Source organism: Cariama cristata, unplaced genomic scaffold (assembly GCF_000690535.1).
Source record: "Cariama cristata isolate BGI_N322 unplaced genomic scaffold, ASM69053v1 scaffold13470, whole genome shotgun sequence".
Taxonomy (NCBI): Eukaryota; Metazoa; Chordata; class Aves; order Cariamiformes; family Cariamidae; genus Cariama; species Cariama cristata.
In genome coordinates this window covers 4,562-27,855 of record NW_009596486.1, presented here as the reverse complement: position 1 = coordinate 27,855, position 23,294 = coordinate 4,562, and the positions used below count along the sequence as shown (strand labels likewise).

The window sequence follows — 23,294 nt, the reverse complement described above, 5'->3', positions numbered from 1 at the left end:
ACTCAAAAAATCAAAACAACAAACCAAACAACCCAAAGAATGAACGAAAGCCATCCTCTTGGTTAATGATGTCTCCGAGGGCCATAAAGTACAATTCTAAACACAGCGTGACACAGAAAGACTTTGTTAAAATCATTTGAAGAAAACCATTTTATCAATTCACACAATTGCTATGTTTCACTCCAAGGAAGTACCACACATCTGACATATTATTTTAAAGCACATGAAACAATCAAAAGCAAAAACACATTCTGAAGTTTGGATAGGCAGTATTCCAACACTGCGGATTTTCATCACAAGCAACATCATCTCCTCCTTCCCTCAGTCCCTCCATCTGCTTCATTAGTCCAATGAGTGTCTTCACATAATACAGTCAAAAGTTATACACAAGGGCTCTATGAGGGCCTCAGCATCTGGCCCTGAATTTACAATGGCTTGCATGAACGTGTGCTGCAGAGAGATGTACATGGTAACAGAGGAAGAGGAGGAGGAACAAGAACACCTCACACAGAACTGTGAAGTGTCCAGTTTTCACTGCTTTCAGCTGCACCATCAACCTTGGTTCCTTCCAACCATTCTTCTGTTGCCCCAGCAAGCAGACCAGAGCTTCACCTGCATTGCCCCTGCACTGCACCAAGAGACTGCCTGCCTACTTGCTTCTCCGCTAAGAGCACACCTTTCCTCCTGCCTTAAATCAGGATCTTTCTGTCAAGTGTATCAGCATTGCAGGTTTGACAGCTCTGGCTCCAGTACACTTTTAACTGCTCTAAATTGCCAGTTCCTCAATGAAGTTCCAGAGGAAGTTCTACTGAAACAAGAGCTCTGGGGAGAAACTCCTCCTGAAACACTCAACACAGCTGGAAAGAAAAAGAGAAACACAACATGGCAGCACGCAAAATGCTTAGATTTGTAAAGACAGTATAGTGCAGACAGACTTCAAACCCCATTTGCTACACTTACTGGTATTATAAAAGTCCAGTTCAAAGCCAAGAGAGACAATACACTGCAGCAGGAGCTTAACAAGTTAAGCTTGTTTCTTTGCTCATAGACTACTTGTGATTACTATTATTGACTGATTACTTGACATTTCTACGTAAGATTTGCCATAGTCTTAAAATAGGCTCCTATGACAATAGAGATGACATCACTGGCTAATGAAATTAGATTTCTTTATTGAATTCCAGAACTGAAGTACAGCTGAAATGCAACAGCTAAAGATAATGACTTTTTAATGCCCCAGAGTTCAGCCTGTTTGCCGTTAATTTGTGGCAGACACCAGGATTCCATTTCATGCATCAAGCACTGATCTAAAAATAACATGGGGAATAGAAATAACTTTCACTGATAAACCTCCCAGAGAAATTAAAAATTCTTTAAAAAAAAAAAGAAATAGTAACTACTCAAACATAGGTTTCCATTAAAAAAACTGAACTGTATTTCAAGAATGACAATTCAAAACCTTATTCAAAAATAATTTCAGCTGTAAATCTATTAATTGAAATGTAAACTTAAATGTTCTGTTTTCTTCTACTACAATGATCACATTTTTCTCAGGAATAAACAGCAACTCCATATTTAAACAGTTAATTCATCCCACCACTGAAAACTAGTTCACGTATCATAGTACATAGAAGGGTACATGAGGGGAGTGAAGTAGAAAAAAAACGGTTTTAGTTTTAAAAGAGCAATATCACGCATCATAATCTATTTTTTTCAAGCTTTTTATCTATCTACATATTTCCTAGCACATGAAAACCAATCCAAAATTTCTAGCAATAGCAAGACCCTTTGTAAAGAGTACTTTTGCTTCCACTGAGAAATTCAGTATCTGTATTTGTGGGCCACAGAAAAGCCGTAATAGCCAGACGTCTGAGAATTGGAAATGAAATGATGCTGCCTCAGCATACAAACTAAGCCCACTACAGAAACAGTAAATAGCCTGGAGACAACAGGTTCTGTTCAAACAGAATCAAGTTGGTAAAGAAATTATGCTGAAGTTTTCTTTCATTATTTAGCAGCTATGACCATAGTCAGAACATCATAAACCCTACTGCAGACTTCAAACATTTTAGAAAGTGTTTCACTCACAGTAGGATTTTGGTGTGACTGTGAGAAAACTAACTGGAACTATATGACATTTTTCATAGCACCTCCATATATTTTTCCATGTGATATTGAGTGGATTTCATATTCAAATTCCTCCTAACTGCAATTTCTTATGTCTCTCCACATTCATCTCGGATGCACTGCTGATGCTCTGCCTTCCCCCTCAGCAGCCAAAATGTGCAGGCCACGTGCAAGAAACAAGACTGCTACACAGAATGGAGTAAGGCAACTTCCCACTCAAGCAGACCCAGGAGAAATATCTCAAGTCGGAGCATATTCTGCAAATCAAGAGATCCCACAGCAATCAAGCTACAGGCTACCCTTCCTTTCTCAGCACTCAAGTAGGATTCTAGCCAATTTAGGACTTACTTGGCCTTCTATATTGGGGAACAGCTTTATGGAAAGGCACAGAAGATGACAAGTTTCTGTCTTCCACAGAGAGGAAGGCAGGCTGGTATGAATCCAACAAAAGGGAGACAGGAGACAAAGCTTTGCAGAGCTATTTGCCCAGTATTGGCCCACGAGTAGTAAGTGCCAGACCTCGGAGACTCATCACAGGGACAACTCATACAAAGAGGCACCTGGAAATTATAACGTCTGACCAATACGAAAGGGCAGAAGAGTATTTTTACATACATATTTTAATACAAAGCCTGTATTTTAAAGTTTTGTATGTAAAAGCTTTGTACTATCAAGCTTAGTTTTGATTTTGTTCCTCCCGAGTAGCTGAGGAGGTAGCGGAGAAGGTAAGATCTCCATGCTGCTGTCTTGGTTCTCAACAAATTACTGCCACACAGCTTCTAGAGAAATAATGCGAGTATCAGTGTTCTGAAGGCAATTCTGTCCGAATGCTCTTCTCGTAGCACCTTGGTGCAAATCAAGATTGGTTAACTGATTGCTACAGCACTTGAGAAACAAATGCTTGTCTGCATTAGTGGCACACAGTGGGTGCCCTTGCTGTTGTTACCTTTGGCTAAAATAGGAGTTAGCCTATAAATAAGCGAGGCTGTGGAAGGAGGCAATTAGGCATTGCAGGATAGGTTCTCTGAACAATTCACCTGAAAGCTGGGCTTTCAAGATCCTTACCAAAGGTTAAAATAACTGATCAGGTGAAAATATCAGCAGGACACAGTGATACCTGTGAAGAGCATCTGGCATGCAAATGGGGAAGAGACACCCAGCACAGAAATAAAAGCTCAGAACAGTATGTTTACTGAATATTCACTTTTCTCAGAAAAGACAGTTAAAACTATTAAAAATATTGCCAAGGAGGGCTGTAGGCTTTGTTGCTTATCTCGGAGGGTAAAATTCAATGTTCAATTACATTGATAGGAAGTTCTCCCTCAATTTTGATGGATCCTGTATTAAATCCAAGCTCAATGACAGTACGTTATGGTATGACACAGACAGAAACACACAGGACATATTTATACAGGGTAAATGCAAAGAGAAGAGACAGATTTATGAAGCTCGATGCATTTAACCTGTGTGCTCAGGATACCTTTCACGTGGAGAAGCTCTTCAGTAGTTTTCAAAAATGAAATACCACTTTAAATGGAACAAACCAATTAAGTTTGGTATATAGTTATAAAAATAGTCCCTTTGGGTTTCCAGCTAAGTGATACAGAAACCACTGCAAATAGCTATTCTTCAAGAACTGATAAAATCCAGGACTGCAAGAAGGGTACAGCTTAAGAGACATGTCTTTGATATCTGAAAAGCACACTATCAAGCTTCAGGAATCCCACCAGACTCACTTGCGCAAACTTCTGAACTCAGCGTTAGATTGTAGAGATTAAAATTAATGTCTTCCATTCAGGTTAAGAGACATTTTGGTTCTGCCAATCTAATCTCTTTTTGAATATTGATCTCTATTATTATGATTTCACCTACTACAATCATGCCATTAGCATAGACAGAGGAAAAACTTCAGTATAGCCGCTATAAGAGTAATTCCTTAAATAAGTAAGATACCTTCTGCCTTCCCTTAAAAGAAAAATAAAGCAATGTAAATGTAAACAGTAAATTAAACTGAATCAGTAATTAACCGAGATAAGCAAAATAAGAGTGGGACCATAAAGTTAACACAACAATATCCAGTGCCTGCCTACCTTGTCAGAGCTCATACAAGACATGAAACAGGTGCTAACCGTCAAAGGCTAGGTACAATCTAGACTTTCTAAAGGCTTCTGATAAAATCTCTCAAGCAGCTATTACAGAAACAGCTGCTGCTACAGCAGCTACAGGGTTCTGTTTGTTAACCAAGACAGATTAGAAATAGATCAACAGATAAGAAGCAAAAGTACCAGAAAAATTGTCAACTATCAGCCTGAGAGATGAGTAATAGCACCGTACCTCATTCTATCAGTTCTAGGACAACCATCAGTCATACATATTTCAAACAGTCTGGCAGAGTTGTTCTTTGTAACATCGCTCTGCTTTCCAGGCTTAAGAGTGTCACAGCTTTTCTTTACAGATCAAGGCACTTAATATCTGGAGGCTAAGACATGATGAACATGTGTTCAGATGAACAGACATTAGGCAGAGGTCAAGGATGATCCACACACAACCCCACTGTTTAACCGAGCCACAAATCTGACACAAACCCCTGAAGCTTTGCTTTTGCAGGCATTGGGTCAGGGGACTGGCCAGAGCATCACCATAGTTCTCGGTGTTTATACCGAACCCCTGAAGCTTTGCTTTTGCAGGCATTAGGTCAGGGGACTGGCCAGAGCATCACCGTAGTTCTCGGTGTTTATACCAGCTTTCTGCCAGGCCAAGGCACAGGGATAGGCAGCAGCATAAGGCACTCGAGGTAAAAGCAGAAGCTAAGGAGAAGATAATGACAAGTCTGAGGAATGACCACTTGGGGAACCTGAACATACACAAGTCTATAGGACCTGATGAGATGCATCCCAGAGTCCAGAGGGAATTGGCTGATGCAGTTGCCAAGCCATTCTCCATGGTATTTGAAACGTCATGGCAGTCAGGTGAAGTCCAACCTCTTCCCAAACAGATATCATTCAATAAATGATGAATTTCTTTCCTGAAGCAGTTCAGATCCTGTAATGGCCTTTTAGCAGAAGAGTTTTTCTACAGGAGTCATGGTTGAAGGAGAAGGAGGAGAAAGGACGGAAGAGATACTTGTGGTGGTGTATGGCAACTACTCCTGCCTGATCAACCTAGTGTCCTTCTGTGATGGCATGACCACATCAGTGGACAAGGTAAGAGCTATGGATGTCATCTATCTGGACTTCCATAAGGCCTTTTACACAGTCCCCCACAGCATCCTTCTCTCTAAACTGGAGAGATATGGATTTGATGGGTGGACTGTTTGCTGGGTAACAAATTGGTTGGATGGTCACATCCAGAGGGTATTGGTCAATGGCTCGATGTCCTGAAGGAGATCAGTGACAAGTGGTGTCCCTCAGGAGTCTGTACTGAGACCAGCACTGTTTAATATCTTCATCAATGACACAGCAGGATTGAATGCACCCTCAGAAAGTTTGCAGAGAATACCAAGCTCAGCAGTACAGTTGACACGCCGGAGGTATGGGATGCCATCCAGAGGGACCTGGACAAGCTTGAGAAGTGGGCCTGTGTGGTTTTGTCCAGAGGAGGCCACAAAGATGATCTGAGGGCTTGAACATCTCTCCTATGAGGAAAGGCTGAGTTGGGGTTGTTCAGCCTGGAGAAGAGAAGGCTCTGGGGAGACCTTTGAGCAGCCTTCCAGTACCTAAAGGGGGCTTATAAGAAAGATGGGGAGAGACTTTTTAGCAAGGTCTGTTGCAACAGGACAAGGAGTAATGGTTATAAACTAAAGGAAGATAGATTCAAACTAGATATAAGGAAGAAATTTTTCACAATGGGGGTTGTGAAACACTAACAGGTTGCCCAGAGAAGTGGTAGGTGCCTCATCCCTGGAAACATTCACGGTCAGGTTGGACGGGGCTCTGAGCAACCTGAGTTGGAGATGTCCCTGCTCATTGCAGGGGGGTTGGACTGAATGACCCTTAAAGGTCCCTTCCAACCCAAAGCATTCTATGATTCTATAAGCCTGGGGCTTCCACATCAAGGCTGGATATTAAGAAAATGGGATAGAACAACATAAATCACAGTACGGTGCCAACACAACACATCCTTCAGGAAAACTGTGACTGCGCTTCACCCTCTGGCATGGGGCAGCAGATGCCCCACAGCAGTCTTGGACAGAATGGGGCAGAGCTGCCGAGGAGGGACTGCAGGGTGTCACGAGCTGTTTGTTGGGGGTAAGATCTGCAGCCACGGAGGGAAAACTCTTTTATGGGTTGGATACGCTCATAGCACTACTTAGCTCATTATAGAAATGCTACCTCTGTATTTCTAAAACTCTAATGAATCAGGGCTTACATGACAGCATGTAAAATGGCAAATTAGGAAAAGTGGAAAAACAGAAATCTCAATATTGATCAAGCTCCTGCTGCAAACCTGCAAAAGGAAATTTGACACAGGCTTTAACTAGGATTTTTTGAGACAGCTGCAAACTTGGCAAGGCTCCCAAGATGAAATACTGTAAAATTACATATCTTTAGAGACACCAAATGGAAGCACTGAAAATAACACCTAACTCAAATAAAAACAGAAAATTCTCAACAGAAAAAAATGTTCCCTGTTTTGCAGTACTTTGTTCAAATTCATGGACACAGGACATATAGTTTGCCATTAACTTTAATGAAAATCACTCTGAACCAATTTATCCCTCATTGCCTTTCTTCTCCTACTATGACAACTCCTGAATTCAAGAAAGTTGTATTCAATAGCACAATATTGAAACTGATATTCATTAGTATTTTCAGTGTATCAGCTCCTATAAAGGAAGGGTGAGTGTGGTGGTTTATAAAATGCCATTACAAGCCCACAGGACATTCTGGAAGTCTCACTTTATTCTGCAGTTTCCCAGGAGATGCCAAAGAAACAGGTCAAAACCAGAGAAGTGATCAGCCCAAGGCTCTCACTTTTCCTGGAGTATTATGGGACAAGACACATCGCCTGTCTCACTGCTTTGCCCTCAAATCATTTATAAGCTAGGCAGCAGTGCAAAGTAATAGTAAGATTTTTCTCCTTCAAGTTTAATCTGTCTTATAAACTCCCCAAAACACAACATATTGCACCAACTAGAACAAAATTGAGCCACTTGGTTTCTCTGTGCCACTTGACAAAGCTGTTCCATGGGACTGACATAGCAAAGAGAATCTCACACCTACGTTTCCACCTCATTTCATACAAGTGTAACAACTGGGATTGCTGTAGGTTATCTGATGTAAGGCAAATGCAGTGTTGTGAAGAATCATCTCCTTATTTTCTTCTCAAGGTGGTTTGTTCATATTTAAAATGAACATATATGCCACATGCCAATAACTATTTCTTTTTCAACATAAATCAAGTTTGCAGAAACAAAGTAGACTTACAAGAAATTCCTCTACAAAACAGTACAAAGTGCTTTGTTACAGGATAAATTCATTTGCCACTGAGAAGACTGACTCTAAATAGAGTGATTTAGGCTGCAAGGTATCACTGAAGATGGCAGCAGCACAAAGTGCAGTTGGAGACATGTCACTAGTGGAGTAGCCTAGTGGGTGATACCGGGGCTAACACTTTAACGTCTTCATTACCAACCTGGATGACAGGGCAGAGCACACCCTCAGCAAGTTTACTGACACTACAAAACCAGGAAGAGTAGCTGATACACCAGATGGTTGTGCTGTCATTCAGAGGGACCTGGACAGGCTGGAGAACTGCTGCCAACAGGAATCTCATGAAGTCCAACAAATGGAAGTGCAAAGTCCTGCACTTGGTCAGGAATAATGTCATGCATCACTACATGCTGGGGGCTGATCAGCTAGAAAGCAGCTTTGCCAAAAAGGACCTTGGGGTCCTGGTGGACAAGAAGTTGAACATGAGCTACCAGTGCACTCTTGCAGAAAAAAAGGCCAACAGCCTCCTGGGTTACATCAGGGAGAGCACTGCCAGCAGGTCAAGGGACATGATCCTTCCTCTCTGCTTAGCACTGGGGAGGATGCATCTAGAGCACTGTGTCCAGTACTAGGACTGGACTGGGCTTCCCACTACGAGAAAGACATGGAGTTACTGGAGCAAGTCCAGCATAGGGCCAAGAAAATGGTTAAGGACCATCTTTTTATGACATGCTGAGAGGGCTCGGACTGACCAGCTTGGAGAAGAGATGGCTCAGGCTGAGATAAGATGTCTCTTATCAGTGTGTACAAATACCTGATGGGAGAGAATGAAGTAGACAGATTCTTCCTAGTAGTGTCCACCAACAGCAGAAGAGATAATGGGCACAATTTAAAACCCACAATTCCATATGAACATGAGAAAACAGATTTTTTTACTGTGACAGAGGACAAACACCAGAACAGGTTGCTCAAAGAGGTTCTGGAGTCTCTATCTGCAGAGATATTTGAAACAAAACTGGACACGGTCTTGAACAACCTGCTTCAGCAGACCCCGCTTGAGCAGGGGATCTTGGACCAGATGACCTCAAGAGGTCCCTTCCAACCTAAACAATTCTGTGGTTCTGTGAAGATGATATAAAAAGTTTGAGAACCTATGCTGATAACTAAGGCACCAGGCTAGGAAGGCACTTGTGTTTAGTTCCCTGCTCTGCCACAGACTTTTTTCATAAGCTAGAGCATTTATTTCAATTACTAGTTACTGGAATCTGCCTAACTCAGATCCTGGAAGGACAAGCATACAAACAATCAAAAAAAAAAGCTCTTTCCATGACTTAGTACAAGAATAAACTGTGAGGCATTCTGCTTTCTTTTCTTCCTCTGAAGTGTCTGGTTAGCCAACTTCCAAAATAGGCTACAGAACCAGTTGGGTTGCAAGGTTATTTCTTTATGGTATTTTTTATTTAAATGTGTGTATTTACTGTTGAGGAGAATAAAGAAAGGATAAGACATAGGACTTTGTTTATGTATGTTTTCCATTACGTTACAGCCTAATTTATTCAGGTGACAAAAAGAAGTCACACTATAGAGAGAAGAAGAAACAGATACCAAAGTTTGCTGCTGTGTATGTAGCTCCAATTATTTATTATCAGAGTGTGTAAAATTTGTACATGGTAAGCTTTAATGGGAATAGAGTAGGGGGCTTCACTCTAAAATAGCTAACTCGCATACTACTGCAACTGATATTTACATTTTAAAATCAGATTAAGAGCTAAGTGCACAAAACCACATGGAAGAAATCATAAAAATTTGTAAAAGTACCACAAAGAAAAGCCATTAAATAACGCAGTATTTCATGGGTCACTGGCTTGTTTTACTACAAGTGTGCTTTGATTGTCTGCCCCTGAAAAGTGCATTAATGACCCATGAGGAAAAGGCATTGAAACTTGGGAGCTAACAGACTGTATCCAATGCCTGAAATATCTAGAACCAGCCCAAGTCTGGCTGTTTTCCTGATTGAAATGTACACTTTCCAATTTTTAACAGCACCATAATGCTCCAGGTAGTCCACTTCCCAGAAAGGTTTGTATTTCTCAGGTGATTAAAATCACTCTGCTTTTGGCCATCTCTGAGACCATCACAAAGGTGTGCTGTAATATAATCATCTAGAAATGCACTGCCTATGGTGCCTCATCAGTGAGGTAACAGAGCATCTGTGCCAGTCAGCCCTTTTAATTGAAATGGAATGGGTAAGAAAGCCTGGGGCTACAGACTGAGGCAGAATATGTGAAATTACAGCACCAATATAGTTTTTATAAAGTAAGCTAAAGTAACTTTTTTTTCCATTTACAAGATCAACATAGGAACAGCTGTAAGTTAGGGTCATCTACTGCTCCTGTGCTGCTCTGAATGCTCGGCGTGTACTAGAAAAATTCAACTTACGATAGATAAACTGCACAGAAGATCAATTAGAGCCCTTCCAGAGAAACTGCGTGAAAGAAATGGATGTTCCCATGTGCTACCTAGCATGGAGGTGTTGGCACCATTAAAGACAACACTGCAGTTGAACAGAGGAGAACACGCTCTCTCAGACAATGCTAAGTGCAGAAGCCACATGAGGAAGTAGCCCCTAGATTGGGAGATACCAAAACAAAAGTAGCAAGAACTCTACTGTGCAATAACCCCCTCACAACTAATCCCAGATGTTCCTAGTCTAGGGTGGATGCTTTTGTGAATGGTGGACAAATACATCCATGGTCAGGCTGAGAGGACTGGCAACACTGACATCCCTCTTTCAAGCAACCAAGAACACAGATGTGCCACTGCCACACATGTTAATGAAAAAGCTATCCTTCCTTAGACTCACCGCTAGCCCCAGGAGCTCCACATCCACTACACAACTTGCAAGAAAAGAGGAAGTTGATGCCAAAGCCCAGACTAAAGATTCAAAAAATGTCAGTGCTCTGAATATCCAGCCATGTTGCGCTCTCTGCCTAAAGAGTAAGACAAACAGAGCAATAATCAAAGTTGTTGTTTTGTAATAGGAGACCACTACTGGTAATATATGTACAACTCTATAAGCAAACACATCTGTCATCTACACATGGCTGCCAGAAAAAACGAGTAGCAGGTTAGATCATTCTCATACAGCATTCATAGTTTTTCAATGGAAAGATTCAAAAGTCAAATCTTTATGACCCACCACAATAATCTGTTCTTAACCTTGTTAAGCTTCTAGTTATCCAGTACCATGGGAACACACAGCAATAGATGTAACTCCCTGTCACAGAAAGTCCAAGACAGCAATGGAAGCAGGCCTTGCAGACATGTAGAATACGCTCTCAAGAAATGCATAGGAAGATGGGAAGGTGTGGTGGGCTGCCCCTGCAGGACACCAGGTGCCCACCAAAGCTGCTCTATCACTCCCCTTCCTCAACTGAACAGGGGAGAGAATACAACGAAAGGCTGGTGGGTCAAGATACAGACATGGAGAGATCACTCGCCAATTACTGTCACGAGCAAAACAGACTTGACTTGGGGAAGTTAGTTTAATTTATTACCAGAGCAGGATAATGAGAAATAAGCCCAAATCTTAAAACACCTTCCCCCACCCCCTCCCTTCTTCCCAGGCTCAACTTCACTCCCAATTTTCTCTCCCTCCTCCTCAAGTGGCACGGGGGACGGGGAATGGGGGTTGAGGTCAGTTCATCACCCCTTGCCTCTGTCGCTCCTTCCTCCTCAGGACAGGACTCCTCACCCTCTGCCCCTCCATGGAATTCTCCAACGTGGGTCCTTCCCACGGGCTGCAGTTCTTCACGCACAGCTCCAGCGTGGGTCCCTTCCCTGGTCTGCAGGTGGGGATCTGCTCCAGCGTGGTCCTCCGTGGGCTGCCGGGGGACAGCCGGCCTCACTGTGGGCTGCACCAGGGGCTGGGGGGAATCTCTGCTCCGGGTCTGCAGCACCTCCTCCTCCTGCTGCACTCACCTGGGGGCTGCAGGGCTGCTGCTACCACACAGTCTCACTCCTCCAGCTGCTGTTGCACAGTTCCCCCCGCCTTCTTAACTCTGCTCTCCCTGAGGCGCTACTTCAGTGGCTGGTGGGGTTGGGCTTGTTCAGTGGCAGGGTGGGGTCTCGGCTGGTGTTGGCTCCATCAGACATGGGGGAAACTTCCAGCAGCTTCTCACAGAAGCCACCCCTGTAGCCCCTCTGGTACCAAAACCTTGCCACGCAAACCCAATACATAAGGCCAAGTAGCAAACACTTGCTGCAGTAGCGCTTAAGGCAGAGACAGTAACACTAAATTTGTAAAACATGGATGGGCACAGATGCAGATGAATCCAAATAGAGTAAAAGGAAAGACACAATCAGAGCAGTGAAACTAGGTGATATGGACTGTTTTCAGCCCTACTCTTCCTATGTTCCGTGACTTCATGCTAGTCCATAGTTCTTCCATCTCCTTTCTCACTGTCTACATCCTCTGCATACGTTGGAAGCTTGTGAGATCAGAGTTTACCTCTGCCTGCACCACAACTAGCTTAGTAGGGTTCAGACTTGGACTGGATCTTCTACAAGTAATACACCTACTTTAGCCTACTGTAAACGTACTGAATACAAAAACAATGGGAGGCTTATGCACACCAGAGGAAACAGGGAATGACACAGGGAAAAACAGAAGCAGGAACATAACCAGGAGTGATACGCTTTCTAAGATGAATACAAAATGAAAAAATCATAGAATGGTTTGGGTTGGAAGGGACCTTAAAGCCCATCCAGTTCCAAACCCCTGCCATGGGCAAGGACACCTTCCACTAGACCAGGCTGCTCAAAGCCCCATCCAGCCTGGCCTTGAAAGGAACACTGATGTGAGACCTGGATACTAAGATTTAAAAACAAGGTATCACTGATATCACTCGCAAATCTTCCAGTGACAACATCTTATTGTAGCTACTTAATTAGCACATCACACTACCTTACATGCTGGATATTAAACTCAGATGAGTGTGAACAGACACCAAGGAAAATCAAGTTGACTTGCACTAAACTATATAAATATAAAACTGCTCAGTAAAGCATCAACAAAACACACATAAACATTAAGTTTACCTCAGCTCCTAAACTGAGAGAGATTATTTCATCCTCAAAAGCAGAATGTGTATCAATATGAGGAGGAATTCCTGCATAAGAAAAAAACAAAAAGGTCAGTACAACAATAGTAATAGAGTGTTATCTCTGTTAGCAAGCTCTATTTCCACAAATGTCCATACCGAAAACCAGGATGTACAGCTGAACAAAACTTACCATAAACAAAGGAGTTGCCTTCCAAAGAAATTCAGGACAATTATCTAATTTGGGCATGTAAATCAGATGTACACAGTTACCACAAGCACCCTGTATAATAAGCAGAAATATCTAGAAGACAGATCAGGGCATCCAAAGGCCTCAGTCACCCTCTGAAGACTCCAAATGCTCTCCTTGCTGCAGAGAGCAGCTGAAATCACCAACTGCTCTCCCCTTAGGCAGTTTAGCACTTGGCACGAACAGTTATGCTACGTTATGTGATTTTAGGCCTTAGTTCATCCATGATCGTGTATTTCTCCCTCACTCTTTTCAGAGAGAAGTCATCTCAACTACTCCCTCTATTGCTAAGCAAATGAGTGTGCTAAGGGTCTCAGCTTCAGAATTAGCACCTACTACCACGAATGCAGGCTCTGTCAGGGTCAAACTCTGCCTCTGCTTTGCACTTCCCAGAACTCCACACACCATTGCTAGGCTAGCCCCTGGGTAGTACATCTGTTGGTGTGTGTATGAGTAAACACACACAGAACTCTAGAATTATTTGGTTGAAAGGAATCTTAAAGACCACCTAGTTCCAACCCCCCTGCCATGGGCAGAGACACCTCCCACCACACCAGGTTGCTCAAAGCCCATCCAACATAGCCTCAAACACTTCCAGGGATGGGGCAGCTTCTCTGGGTAACCTGTGCCACTGTCTCACCACCCTCACAGTAAAGAATTTCTTCTTAATATCTCACCTAAATCTTCCCTCTTCCAGTTTAAAGCCATTGCCCCTTGTCCTGTCACTCCATGCCCTTGTCAAAAGTCCCTCCCCACCTTTCTTGTCGGCCCCTTTAGGTACTGGAAGGCTGTTCTGAGGTCTGCCTGGAGCCTTCTCTTCTCCAGGCTGAACAACCCCAACTCTCTCAGCCTGTCCTCACAGCACAGGTGCTCCAGCCCTCGGATCATCTTCATGGCCTCCTCTGGACTCTCTCCAACAGGTCCCTGTCCTTCTTGTGCTGAGGACCCCAGAGCTGAAGGCAGTACTGCAGGGGGGTCTCACCAGAGCGGGGCAGAGGGGCAGAATCCCCTCCCTCGACCTGCTGGCCACGCTGCTTTGGATGGAGCCCAGGACACGGCTGGCTTTCTGGGCTGCCAGCACACATTGCTGGGTCCTGGTGAGCTTCTCATCAACCAACACCCCCAAGTCCTTCTCCTCAGGGCTGGTCTTGATTCATTCTCCACCCAGCCTGTATTTGTGCTTGGGATTGCCTCAACCCACATGCAACATAGCTGAGAATTGCCGAAGAGACAGTAATTTATTTTTTTTTTCTTTCAGATCTGCTAATTGGAAAGAAACCGCCATTCCCCGCAGATCATGGGGGGAGTTTTTTTAACACCAACATTTTTAACACCAAGTGCTGAAAGAGCACTGTGCATGCCACAGCAAGATCTCACCACATGGTGGGGAACTGTAGTCAACAGTGGAGCAAAGCCAGCAGACAGCTTGGGAGAACTGCGACTACACCTTCCTTTTGACACCATAGGAGGCCCAGAGAGAGTAACTCCTATGTAATCCAAACTAAAACAGTTATATTTCCTTATTAAAAACTCTACTCACGTTCATTTTGGACATTACTGAATACCTGAGCTGAAAACATTTTTTCCTAACAGTGTCAGTCAGCCCTATAAAAGGGCTCTTATCATATGCTAGATTTTACCTCCAGATGTAAATATGCTGAATTCCATTAGTTTCACTGAAAGCAATACAAGTGTTTTATGAGGTCAGCATTTAATCTGATAGAAAAATCAGCGAGACTGGAAAACCAAGGACACATACCTGTGTTTGCTCATAACTTTGCCTCAGTATAAAGTACTGAAACTCAGCCTTCCAGATGCACACTGAAGTCAGTGCAATTCACTGTGCAACAGAACACCGACTGCTCTTCTTCAGCATCACTCAGATAATTAGTCAAGACCACACTGACCTCCCTACCTGCTGTTTATACTCCATATATGTAGCACATAGTAAGAGACAGTTACATAAGCATTCAAAAATGGATGGTAACTTTCAAGTATAGAGCTGCAACTTTAAACATTATTAGGACCTTAAATGAAAAAAGTGCCCTCGAAAAGGAATCTAATGTGTCTTAAGTGTGGCCCCTACAGCTTAGATACCTGAAGTCAATCACTTTTTAAAACCTCAAGTGTAATTTCCAGTGACAGTCTGGCTCAGAACACAGATACTAAAGGTATTAATCTGACCGCACTCTGCTCATTCATATCCTAAGAATTTCCACTTAAGAAATGGTATTTTGCTTTGGGTTTGTTATTTTAAAATAAAATCTGCTTCTGTTCTCAATAGAAATGTACAATTCTAACCAATCTCCTCTGACATCCCAGTCAGAAGTACATGACTGCTATCAATTTAACAGATTGTCAGATACATAAACAAATAGGATCAGCTTTTCAGACCCTTGTTTGGCAGACACTGTATTAGCTGGCAGTCATTAATTCTGAAAGAAAAGCTGCTGTCCTTTCTTCCTAAGGACAAAAGAGAGATCCACTCTAGAAAGCCAGCCAGATACTTAGCCTTGGTGACTGGCCTTAGTAAAAAGCACAGCACATGATTTATTCCCTAGAGGTACGATTAGAAGCAAATTTCTCTTCAGATGTCTCCAGTCTGGGAAAGATTACAGAAAAAGAGTAACTTCTTATTCCTCAGATAAGGGAATGCTGCTTGCCTCATACTTGAGTCCATATATCACATATACTAACATTATATCATATATACTAACAGCAAGAGTCGTTTCCTGATGACTGAATGCACAGTACAGGGAGCATGAAGAGTTTAGAGTGAAAAAATGCACTTGACTACAAAACCAAAACATGATTACTTACTCCTCTATCTTCCTTTTTATGGTTAGTTTCCATGTAATGGCCTCAGACACTGAAACACCATCAATTTCAATAACAATCCTTCTAACTTCTAAACACAAGCTCATAGGTTCAGAAACCAGTATGAAGACTTTAGTTTTGATTCAAAGCATCTGTGGTCATGGAGGGAATACACTAAGCAGGTGCGTAAATCCTGTCCCTACACCATGTCACATTTAGATGCTACTCTCTTCTGATTTTCAGTGAAATTGTACCAGTTTGGCTGGGACAGAGTTAATTTTCTTCACAGTAGCTTGTATGGGCTATGTTTTGGATTTGTGCTCAAAATAGTGTTCACAACACAGGGATGTTTTAGTCATTGCTGAGCAGGGCTTACACAGAGTCAAGGTCCTTTCTGGTTCTCACACTTCCCTGCCAGCATGTCGGCCGGGGGTGCACAAGGATTTGGGAGGGGACACAGCCAGGACAGCTGACCTCCATGACCCAAGGGATATTCCATACCTTACGGCGTCATGCTCAGCAATAAAACTAGGGGTGAAGTTTACCAGGGATACCATTACTCAGGAACTGGCTGGGCACTGGTTGGCTGGTAGCGAGCAATTGTTTCAGGGGAGTTTTTCATCACTTGTTTTAATTTGTTTTGTTTTCCTTTTTTTTAATTTTAACTTAAACTGTCTTTATCTCAACCCATGGGTTCTCACTTTCATCTTTCGAGTTCTCTCCCCTATCTCAATGAAGGGGAGTGAGTGGCTGTGTGGGTCTTAGCTGCCTATCAGGGTGAAGTCACAATGTAAGTAAAGAGGTCAAAATTTTTGAAGGACACATAACCTTACCTTGTCCAGGTTCATACTGATTTACAGTCAGTTGATCCGGTTTATGTTTGATATATCCCTGCTTCAAGCACTTCTCCAAGAATAGGTCACAAATTTCAGGAAGACCTAGTTACAGAAACAAAACCATAAGGAAGACAGGATAGCTTTTTACATTTTTATCCTTTCTTTTTTACAATAAATATAACTGGACAAAATACATAGAAACAGGTTCATAGATATGTAAGTCCACCTTTAATAACGATCACTCTGCATTTGCTGTAACACACACATCAGAATTGGGGGCCTGATCTGCAAGTCCGATATATTTATAACATTTCTCAATCAGAATGGCCATTCCTGCGAGCCCTCTGAATTCAGAAGTGGATCGCTCCTTACAAATGCAAACTGTGCTATCTCTACACATAAATAAAAACATATCAAATCAGAGGCAAAGTTTCCGCCAACTACAGTAAAAAACTTGCAGTCAAGAAGCAAAATTATTACACAGGAAGTCAGAAGTTGTGCAGAGAGTTCTCTAGAAAATTCACCCCCTAAAAATCTGTTACTGTTTTAGCTTAAGTATCACCAAAAAAAAAAAAATCTGCTGAAGTTAAACTGGTCTTGGAAGAGGAATGAAAGTTACAGTTCTTCACCAAATCTTTGGTTTGCTATTTTACCTGAGGACTTCACTGTAAAATTCTGTTGCAGGGAACACCCACAAACATGTTAGTAATAGCCCTTCCATGAATCTATTGTTTTTTAATTGTTCTGTCCCAATGAAGTGTTTATGCTTTTCTCACACATAGATTAGTCTAGCTGTGAGACTAAAAAACAGCTCAAATATCAATGTTTTTATGATTATATAGCTTCACTGTTAAAACCGTAATGCAGCCAGAACCCTTCGGTTGGAAGCTACATCCACCCCAGCACACATGCATCACCTTAAACACCTTCAAGTTTTATAGGAATTTAACTCCTCTATTTTACTATTTTAAAATCTAAGACTATAAGATGACTCACTTGCTTTGCTCTGACTCACAGCTTTCAACTCCAAGAGTTATTCAAATCTTTTCAAAATTGCTTTCAGGCCAAAGAAAATTTTATTTTGGTGTGTATCCAGCAAGCTTCAAGCTAGTCAAGATAAATATACACAGCAATATACGTCACAACCCCCAAACGAATGAGTATGTACTTTGTAATGCATAATTGTTTTATGAAACAAAAGCTAAAAAAGAATGAGAATTACAATCCCAAAAGTCTTATTTGACTGGACCTCAAGAAAAGGGCAGGAACCCCTGGCTGCAAGTGATCGGAAAACAAGCTTCAAGCACTCACAGTACTTTGGAATGGATTTTATTCAAAAACACTGTTCAGTGTGTGCTTAAGATACAGCAAAGGTTCTCCTTTTATTAGGATCTCGCCTCTCCTTTAATTAGAGCTTCACATCTGTATCTCAGTGAGGCTTAAAGGCTTTACATAAATGGTTCAAACATCAGTGCAAAAGAAGTATGATTTAATAGGGAAGCTCTCACCTCCAGGTAAAGGTTTGTCTTTATCAACATTGTTGTTATCATAGCAAAACTCATATCCAAAATGTTTTACTCTTCTATGCTTTAAAGTCTTCTGGGCTGTAAAAACATACAAATTTAGAGTAAGATTAGACTACATAAAACAGTATAGGTAATTTGCTATTCCATCCAACCTGTTAAACCTAAACATTCTTTAATTAACAGTTAGAAAAATGTATGTGACCCTTGTCCTTCATGGCACACAATTTTTCTGCCTTACCTTTTGTATTTCATCAAGCATCACATTCACTGCTGTTAGAAGTCAATCTCTAGGTGTTTTTGTATATGCAAGAAGTCGAGAGTACCAATTTTCTTGACCCATGTTTAATGCACCTTTATTCTTGCCTTGATCTCAGAACTTGCACTTAATTAATATCCTAGGGATGCAGTAGGATCCTTCATTTCACAAGTCATCAAGTTATATATTAGCTAAGGTCAATATAACCCTTTATGTCATTCCAAGGAACAAAATTTACACAAACTTTGAGGGGAATTCCAAGAACATTTCATTTATTAAGAAATTTAACCCCACAAAGCTCAAGTGAAAGCACAAAAGCATCTGGAATGCACGTCTCATTGAATTCTTTTTGATTTAAGAGAAGATACAGCTCCACAGCTGGACATCAAATTACAAAGGTAAGCTTCACAGAACAGTCTTGTGCTTGGCGTAAGACACCTAAAAAAGACTTTAGTTGTTTCTGGATGCAGGAATATTACCCAAGTAAATCTATACCAGAGTATCAATTCAAATCACTTGCCTCCAGGAGTTTATCACTTGCAATATAAGACCCAATTTCTAAAATACTAAGAACAAATACACAGTGATTTCCAACAACACATTTACCAAGATGTAGACTTCTTGTAAACCAAAACTGTACGAAAAAACAGCATAAAAGTACAGAAGGTCTGGATTTCTATGTTTTTGCCCACCATTTTGAGAATCTTCATCTCCTATCCAGTCAATACTTTCCAACATCCTCCTCTCTTCCTCTGGAGAAATAATTTTTTCAATGACCATGAGGCCTGGAGGCAAGCTTGTAGGAGCAGCATTCTGCCAGAAAACTAGGGTGTATGGAAAAAGAGAACATTGTCATTGTTCACAGAGAATAAAACCATGTGTTCCCTATAGGGATATTTACTATGTATGAGAATATAGTATAGCTGCAGAAATATTCACTTTAATGATACAATGGAGCCCTCATTGGGGTCTTATTTGGTGAATGAATGAATGATCCCTTTTCGGTATGACAAATAGGATAGGGCCCAAGTTTTGCATCACGCAAAGCACCTTCTAAAAATTTTACTGCATATGACCAACAAAACTCCACACTATTCAAATGCAAAGCCACTCGTGATTTTCCTGTCAAAATAATGGTAAAAAACTTCCTGATCACTTCAGGATTCTACCTGTATTTCATTTTAATTTTCTAGAACTTTGGTGATTTACCAAATCATCAGATTATTCTCTGTCCAGAGAAGGAAACTGTAATCAAATATGGAGGAGTATAATGAAATAACTAGTGAACACAAAATGTTGGTGATGTAGGGACATTCAGTTTGCTATCCTAATAGCTTAAAAAAACCATTTGCTAACAGACCAACACCAGGAACCCTCTTCACTAGAAAAGCTCATAGAAAGAGCAACAGTTCTTGTATTAAATAGCTTATAGTCACCCATTTAAAAAACCTGGAGAGAAAGGGGGAAAAAAATCCAGAAGTCTCATTGTGCCTATTTTCCTTCTTGGAGTTGAGACAGAGATTACAACACTAAGGTCACACAAGAAATCCAATGAACTGTCCAGAGATCTCCCAGGTCCCAGTTTAGCTCCTTAATCACAAAACCTTCATGTGCAGTATTGAATGGTCTGGAAACTACCTAAATCCTTTTGCCTCCAGGTAAAGGAGTTCAAATTAGAGTATGCTATCATGAAATACAAGTAGCAAAGATTATTTTATCTCCTGAATATTAGAGTTTGGCTTTCATTCTGTGACTACTTACAAAAATTAACATGCTTTTAGCTATTTACAACCTAAGAAGTAAAAGCAAAGGGAAGCAGTATGCAGGAAATTGAATATACAGGACAGCAGAGAAGTCATACCTTTTTCCACAAAATTAATATATAGAACAATGTTTTGGCCAAAGTCTTCCAGTGTTACTTCTTTTCCATTAAGGGCATCAAAGGCTTTCTTGGCTTCTTCTGTTGTCCCATACTGCACAAATGAATATGGTTTATTCAGTGGCATTAAGAGTTTTTCCACCAATCCATACTCTTCTACTATCCTGAGTAGTTGGTGTCTACTCATTCCATTACCAAGACCAGCATTCGCAATAACCAGGCTCTAATTGAAGAGGAATTAAAAAAAAAAAAAAGGAGAATTAGTGATTACTGTTGGTTCATTTAAAATTCTACAAAGAGAGTAGCTCTATAAAGAAAAATTAAGGCCATGAGTACTCTTTTATGTATTCCACACAAGATATTTATATTTCAATGAGCTTGGTACATGAAGCTAAGGCAACCTTTGTTTGCCCAGCACATATTCTGGCAGAAAGGGTTGCAACAATCCCTGTCGGAGATAACTCCTCAATTAATGCAGGTAGTTACTATTACAAGAGCGCTTAAGCTTCAAACTGGCATGTGTGTGTCAAGTGTACTGCAGGCAAACAGTGACACTGGCACACATAATTTTGGAGGTTTCCAAAACGGAATTTTTCCAGAGACTTGTTACCACTAACAAAAACAAACAAAAAACCTCTGAAGACTGATTTATTGTTTTTTAAGAAAGGTTTTCTCATCTTTGCCAAGGAATCTCTTCAAGTATAGACAGATTGATACTCCCAGTCCCACCTCATGTCCCCCATACATCAGGTTCACCAAAACAAAGCAGCAGGCTCTAGAAACAGAGTATCTAGTTCTGCTACAGTACTCTTATCTGAAAATTCTTCCTCTTGTTTTTATAAAAAGGGATTTATGTCCCATCCTTCGTTAACACAGATTACTTCATGCACAATGCCTAGCTGCTTAATTCTACACTTTCAGTGATTTATGTTCAAAATTACCAAGGAGTATGCAGTTTGTGGGACTGTTGCTGGTGTGCCAAATATTAGAAGAAACAACAAAACAGACCTTTTCAAAGGACTATTATTCAAGAAATATCTTTTGAAAATACATAGGCCTTTTCAAAATAAATTAACAAGTTCTTTTGACATCTAAATAGCTATATGCCATAACGGGATGTTCAACCTTATCATGGTGGTTGAAAGAAGTTTAAGTCCCTTTTTAAGGCCAAATGAGGATGCAGTCTTAAAGTTCTGATTGAGCAACAGTGACTCCAAACAGCTAGCAACAATTTACTCAGATTGCCTCCACATACTACCTTTCCAGAAAGCTTTCAGACAATCTTTTCCTCAAAGTCTATAAATGTTCTATGACCTTTTCTGAAGACAGCTGGGAAAGTGTTCAATTGTTTCAAATTATAGCATTTCACTTCTCCAAAAGACAGAAAATTAGGTTTAAAACTGAAGAGAAGGATTACTTAAAATTATATAGCGAGTACTGCTGTGATGATGCCTATTGCAATGGCTCTGTTAACATTTGTTCTTAGCACTGCATCAGGCTGTCTGTTACTGATCACATTTTTCAAAAGTGACTACATTAATAATTATCGTTATTTTCTAAAGAATTTCTAGAATGCTGTTAATAGAGAGGTCCATGTGTGTAGAGGAAATGCAGAGACTCAAACCAATGCTTTCACTGGCTGCAGGCACTTCATCTACAAAGACCATCACTACAACAGCAGCACGTACAGCAACTGATCATGTTCCCCTGACTGAGCAATTTTAATATAATCAAACTCTTGCACAAAGCCTGAAAGTATTTTCTGTATTCTTGACAAAAGTTTATCACTAGCACTGACTGTTTGATACATCACTTATTCAAATCTTCTGTCATCAACCAGGATCTTGCTGGACCCCAAAATGACTCTTTGGATAAATTAGATGGATCATTTGGTATTTGGAGCAGTGTCAAGGGGAACAAGTCCCAGATTATGGGCCAAATTCCAAGCAACACTAGAAAAACCACAGTCCCTGCTCCAAAGAGCTTACAATATGCTAAAGTGACCCAGCAACCTTGTATATACGTCCACGTGGTGTGAAATCTGAGTGAAGACTAAGCCCAATTTTGTTACAAAAAAGTATGAAGTTTAACTCGTGTTTCCATATTTGAATGGGAAGAATTTGCAGGATCAAGATGAACAAGTCAATTAGTTCAACTCCCACAGAACCACAGCCTAAGTCAATTTAGGTGAAGAAAACAATGTGGAAAATATTTCTAAGATAGACATGTTTTTTTAACAGGGAGTTTAGATGAGACAAATTAAACCCGACAGAGAAGTAGAAGAAAGAACAATATAAAAGCTAAAAGCCAGAGAAGAAAAGAAATCACACAGAGAAAGTAAAGCAAAGTTTACCTACTTCAACAAGGTAACATTTCTCATGCTTCCTCCTCCTCCCAAACCCAAGGAACTACTATTTCAGATTAAAAAAACAAAAAAAACCCTTATCCAAAGGCCATCAAGTCTCTCCACAGGCATTAAACTGCTGAAATACAGTTCTGCTTTGAAATCAAAGAGGCACAGAAAACCCTCAATCTCAGGAAGTGCATTTTGGAGGAGAACTGCATTTTAGACAAAGCTTATGTGAGAACAGCACAGAGATAAGCAGCATTTTCACACTACCATCAAATCAGAACTATCAGTCACCTGTGTGGCATGGGAGATGCACTCAATGCCCTCATGTCTCATCAGCGTATGCTGAGCTCTGACCTGCTTCCTCAATACCTTCTTCTTCATTTTATGGACTTTCAAACGATCTTCGCTGGTTTTAACTTCCATGCTGGCAATCTGGGAAGCAGAAGTAACAACGCATAGTAAGTGTCCTGCTTGAAAAATTAAATACTTCACTCTGACCTAGAGATAGCCTCCCCATCTCATATGTCATCTCTAGGATAGTAATAGGACTTTAGATAATTCCAGGCTTTATAAATTACTTGGGACTGACAAAACTAGGTCTACAGAGTATGTTCTTCCTCAGTCAATAGCATAGTTTTCCCCCATCTCTGAAGTTCTGTTATTAAACTTTCTTCTATTAATAGGATCCCCCCCAAAAACAAAGCTTTCATAAAGAT

At 41.0% G+C, this 23,294-nt stretch overlaps 1 protein-coding gene across 1 annotated transcript in view; it reads right to left on the bottom strand.

The window, feature by feature from the left end:
- Positions 1–23,001, bottom strand: part of ALKBH8 (alkB, alkylation repair homolog 8 (E. coli)) — a 48,078-nt gene extending 25,077 nt beyond the window's left edge. Inside the window, exons 1-6 of the mRNA XM_009706367.1 lie at positions 22,870–23,001; positions 20,208–20,448; positions 19,039–19,170; positions 18,073–18,168; positions 16,562–16,666; positions 12,660–12,730 (exon numbers count right to left, since the gene is read on the bottom strand). Coding sequence (XP_009704669.1) covers positions 12,660–12,730; positions 16,562–16,666; positions 18,073–18,168; positions 19,039–19,170; positions 20,208–20,448; positions 22,870–23,001 — 777 coding nt within the window. The remainder of the gene's footprint in view (positions 1–12,659; positions 12,731–16,561; positions 16,667–18,072; positions 18,169–19,038; positions 19,171–20,207; positions 20,449–22,869) is intronic.
- Positions 23,002–23,294: the final 293 nt, after the last annotated feature.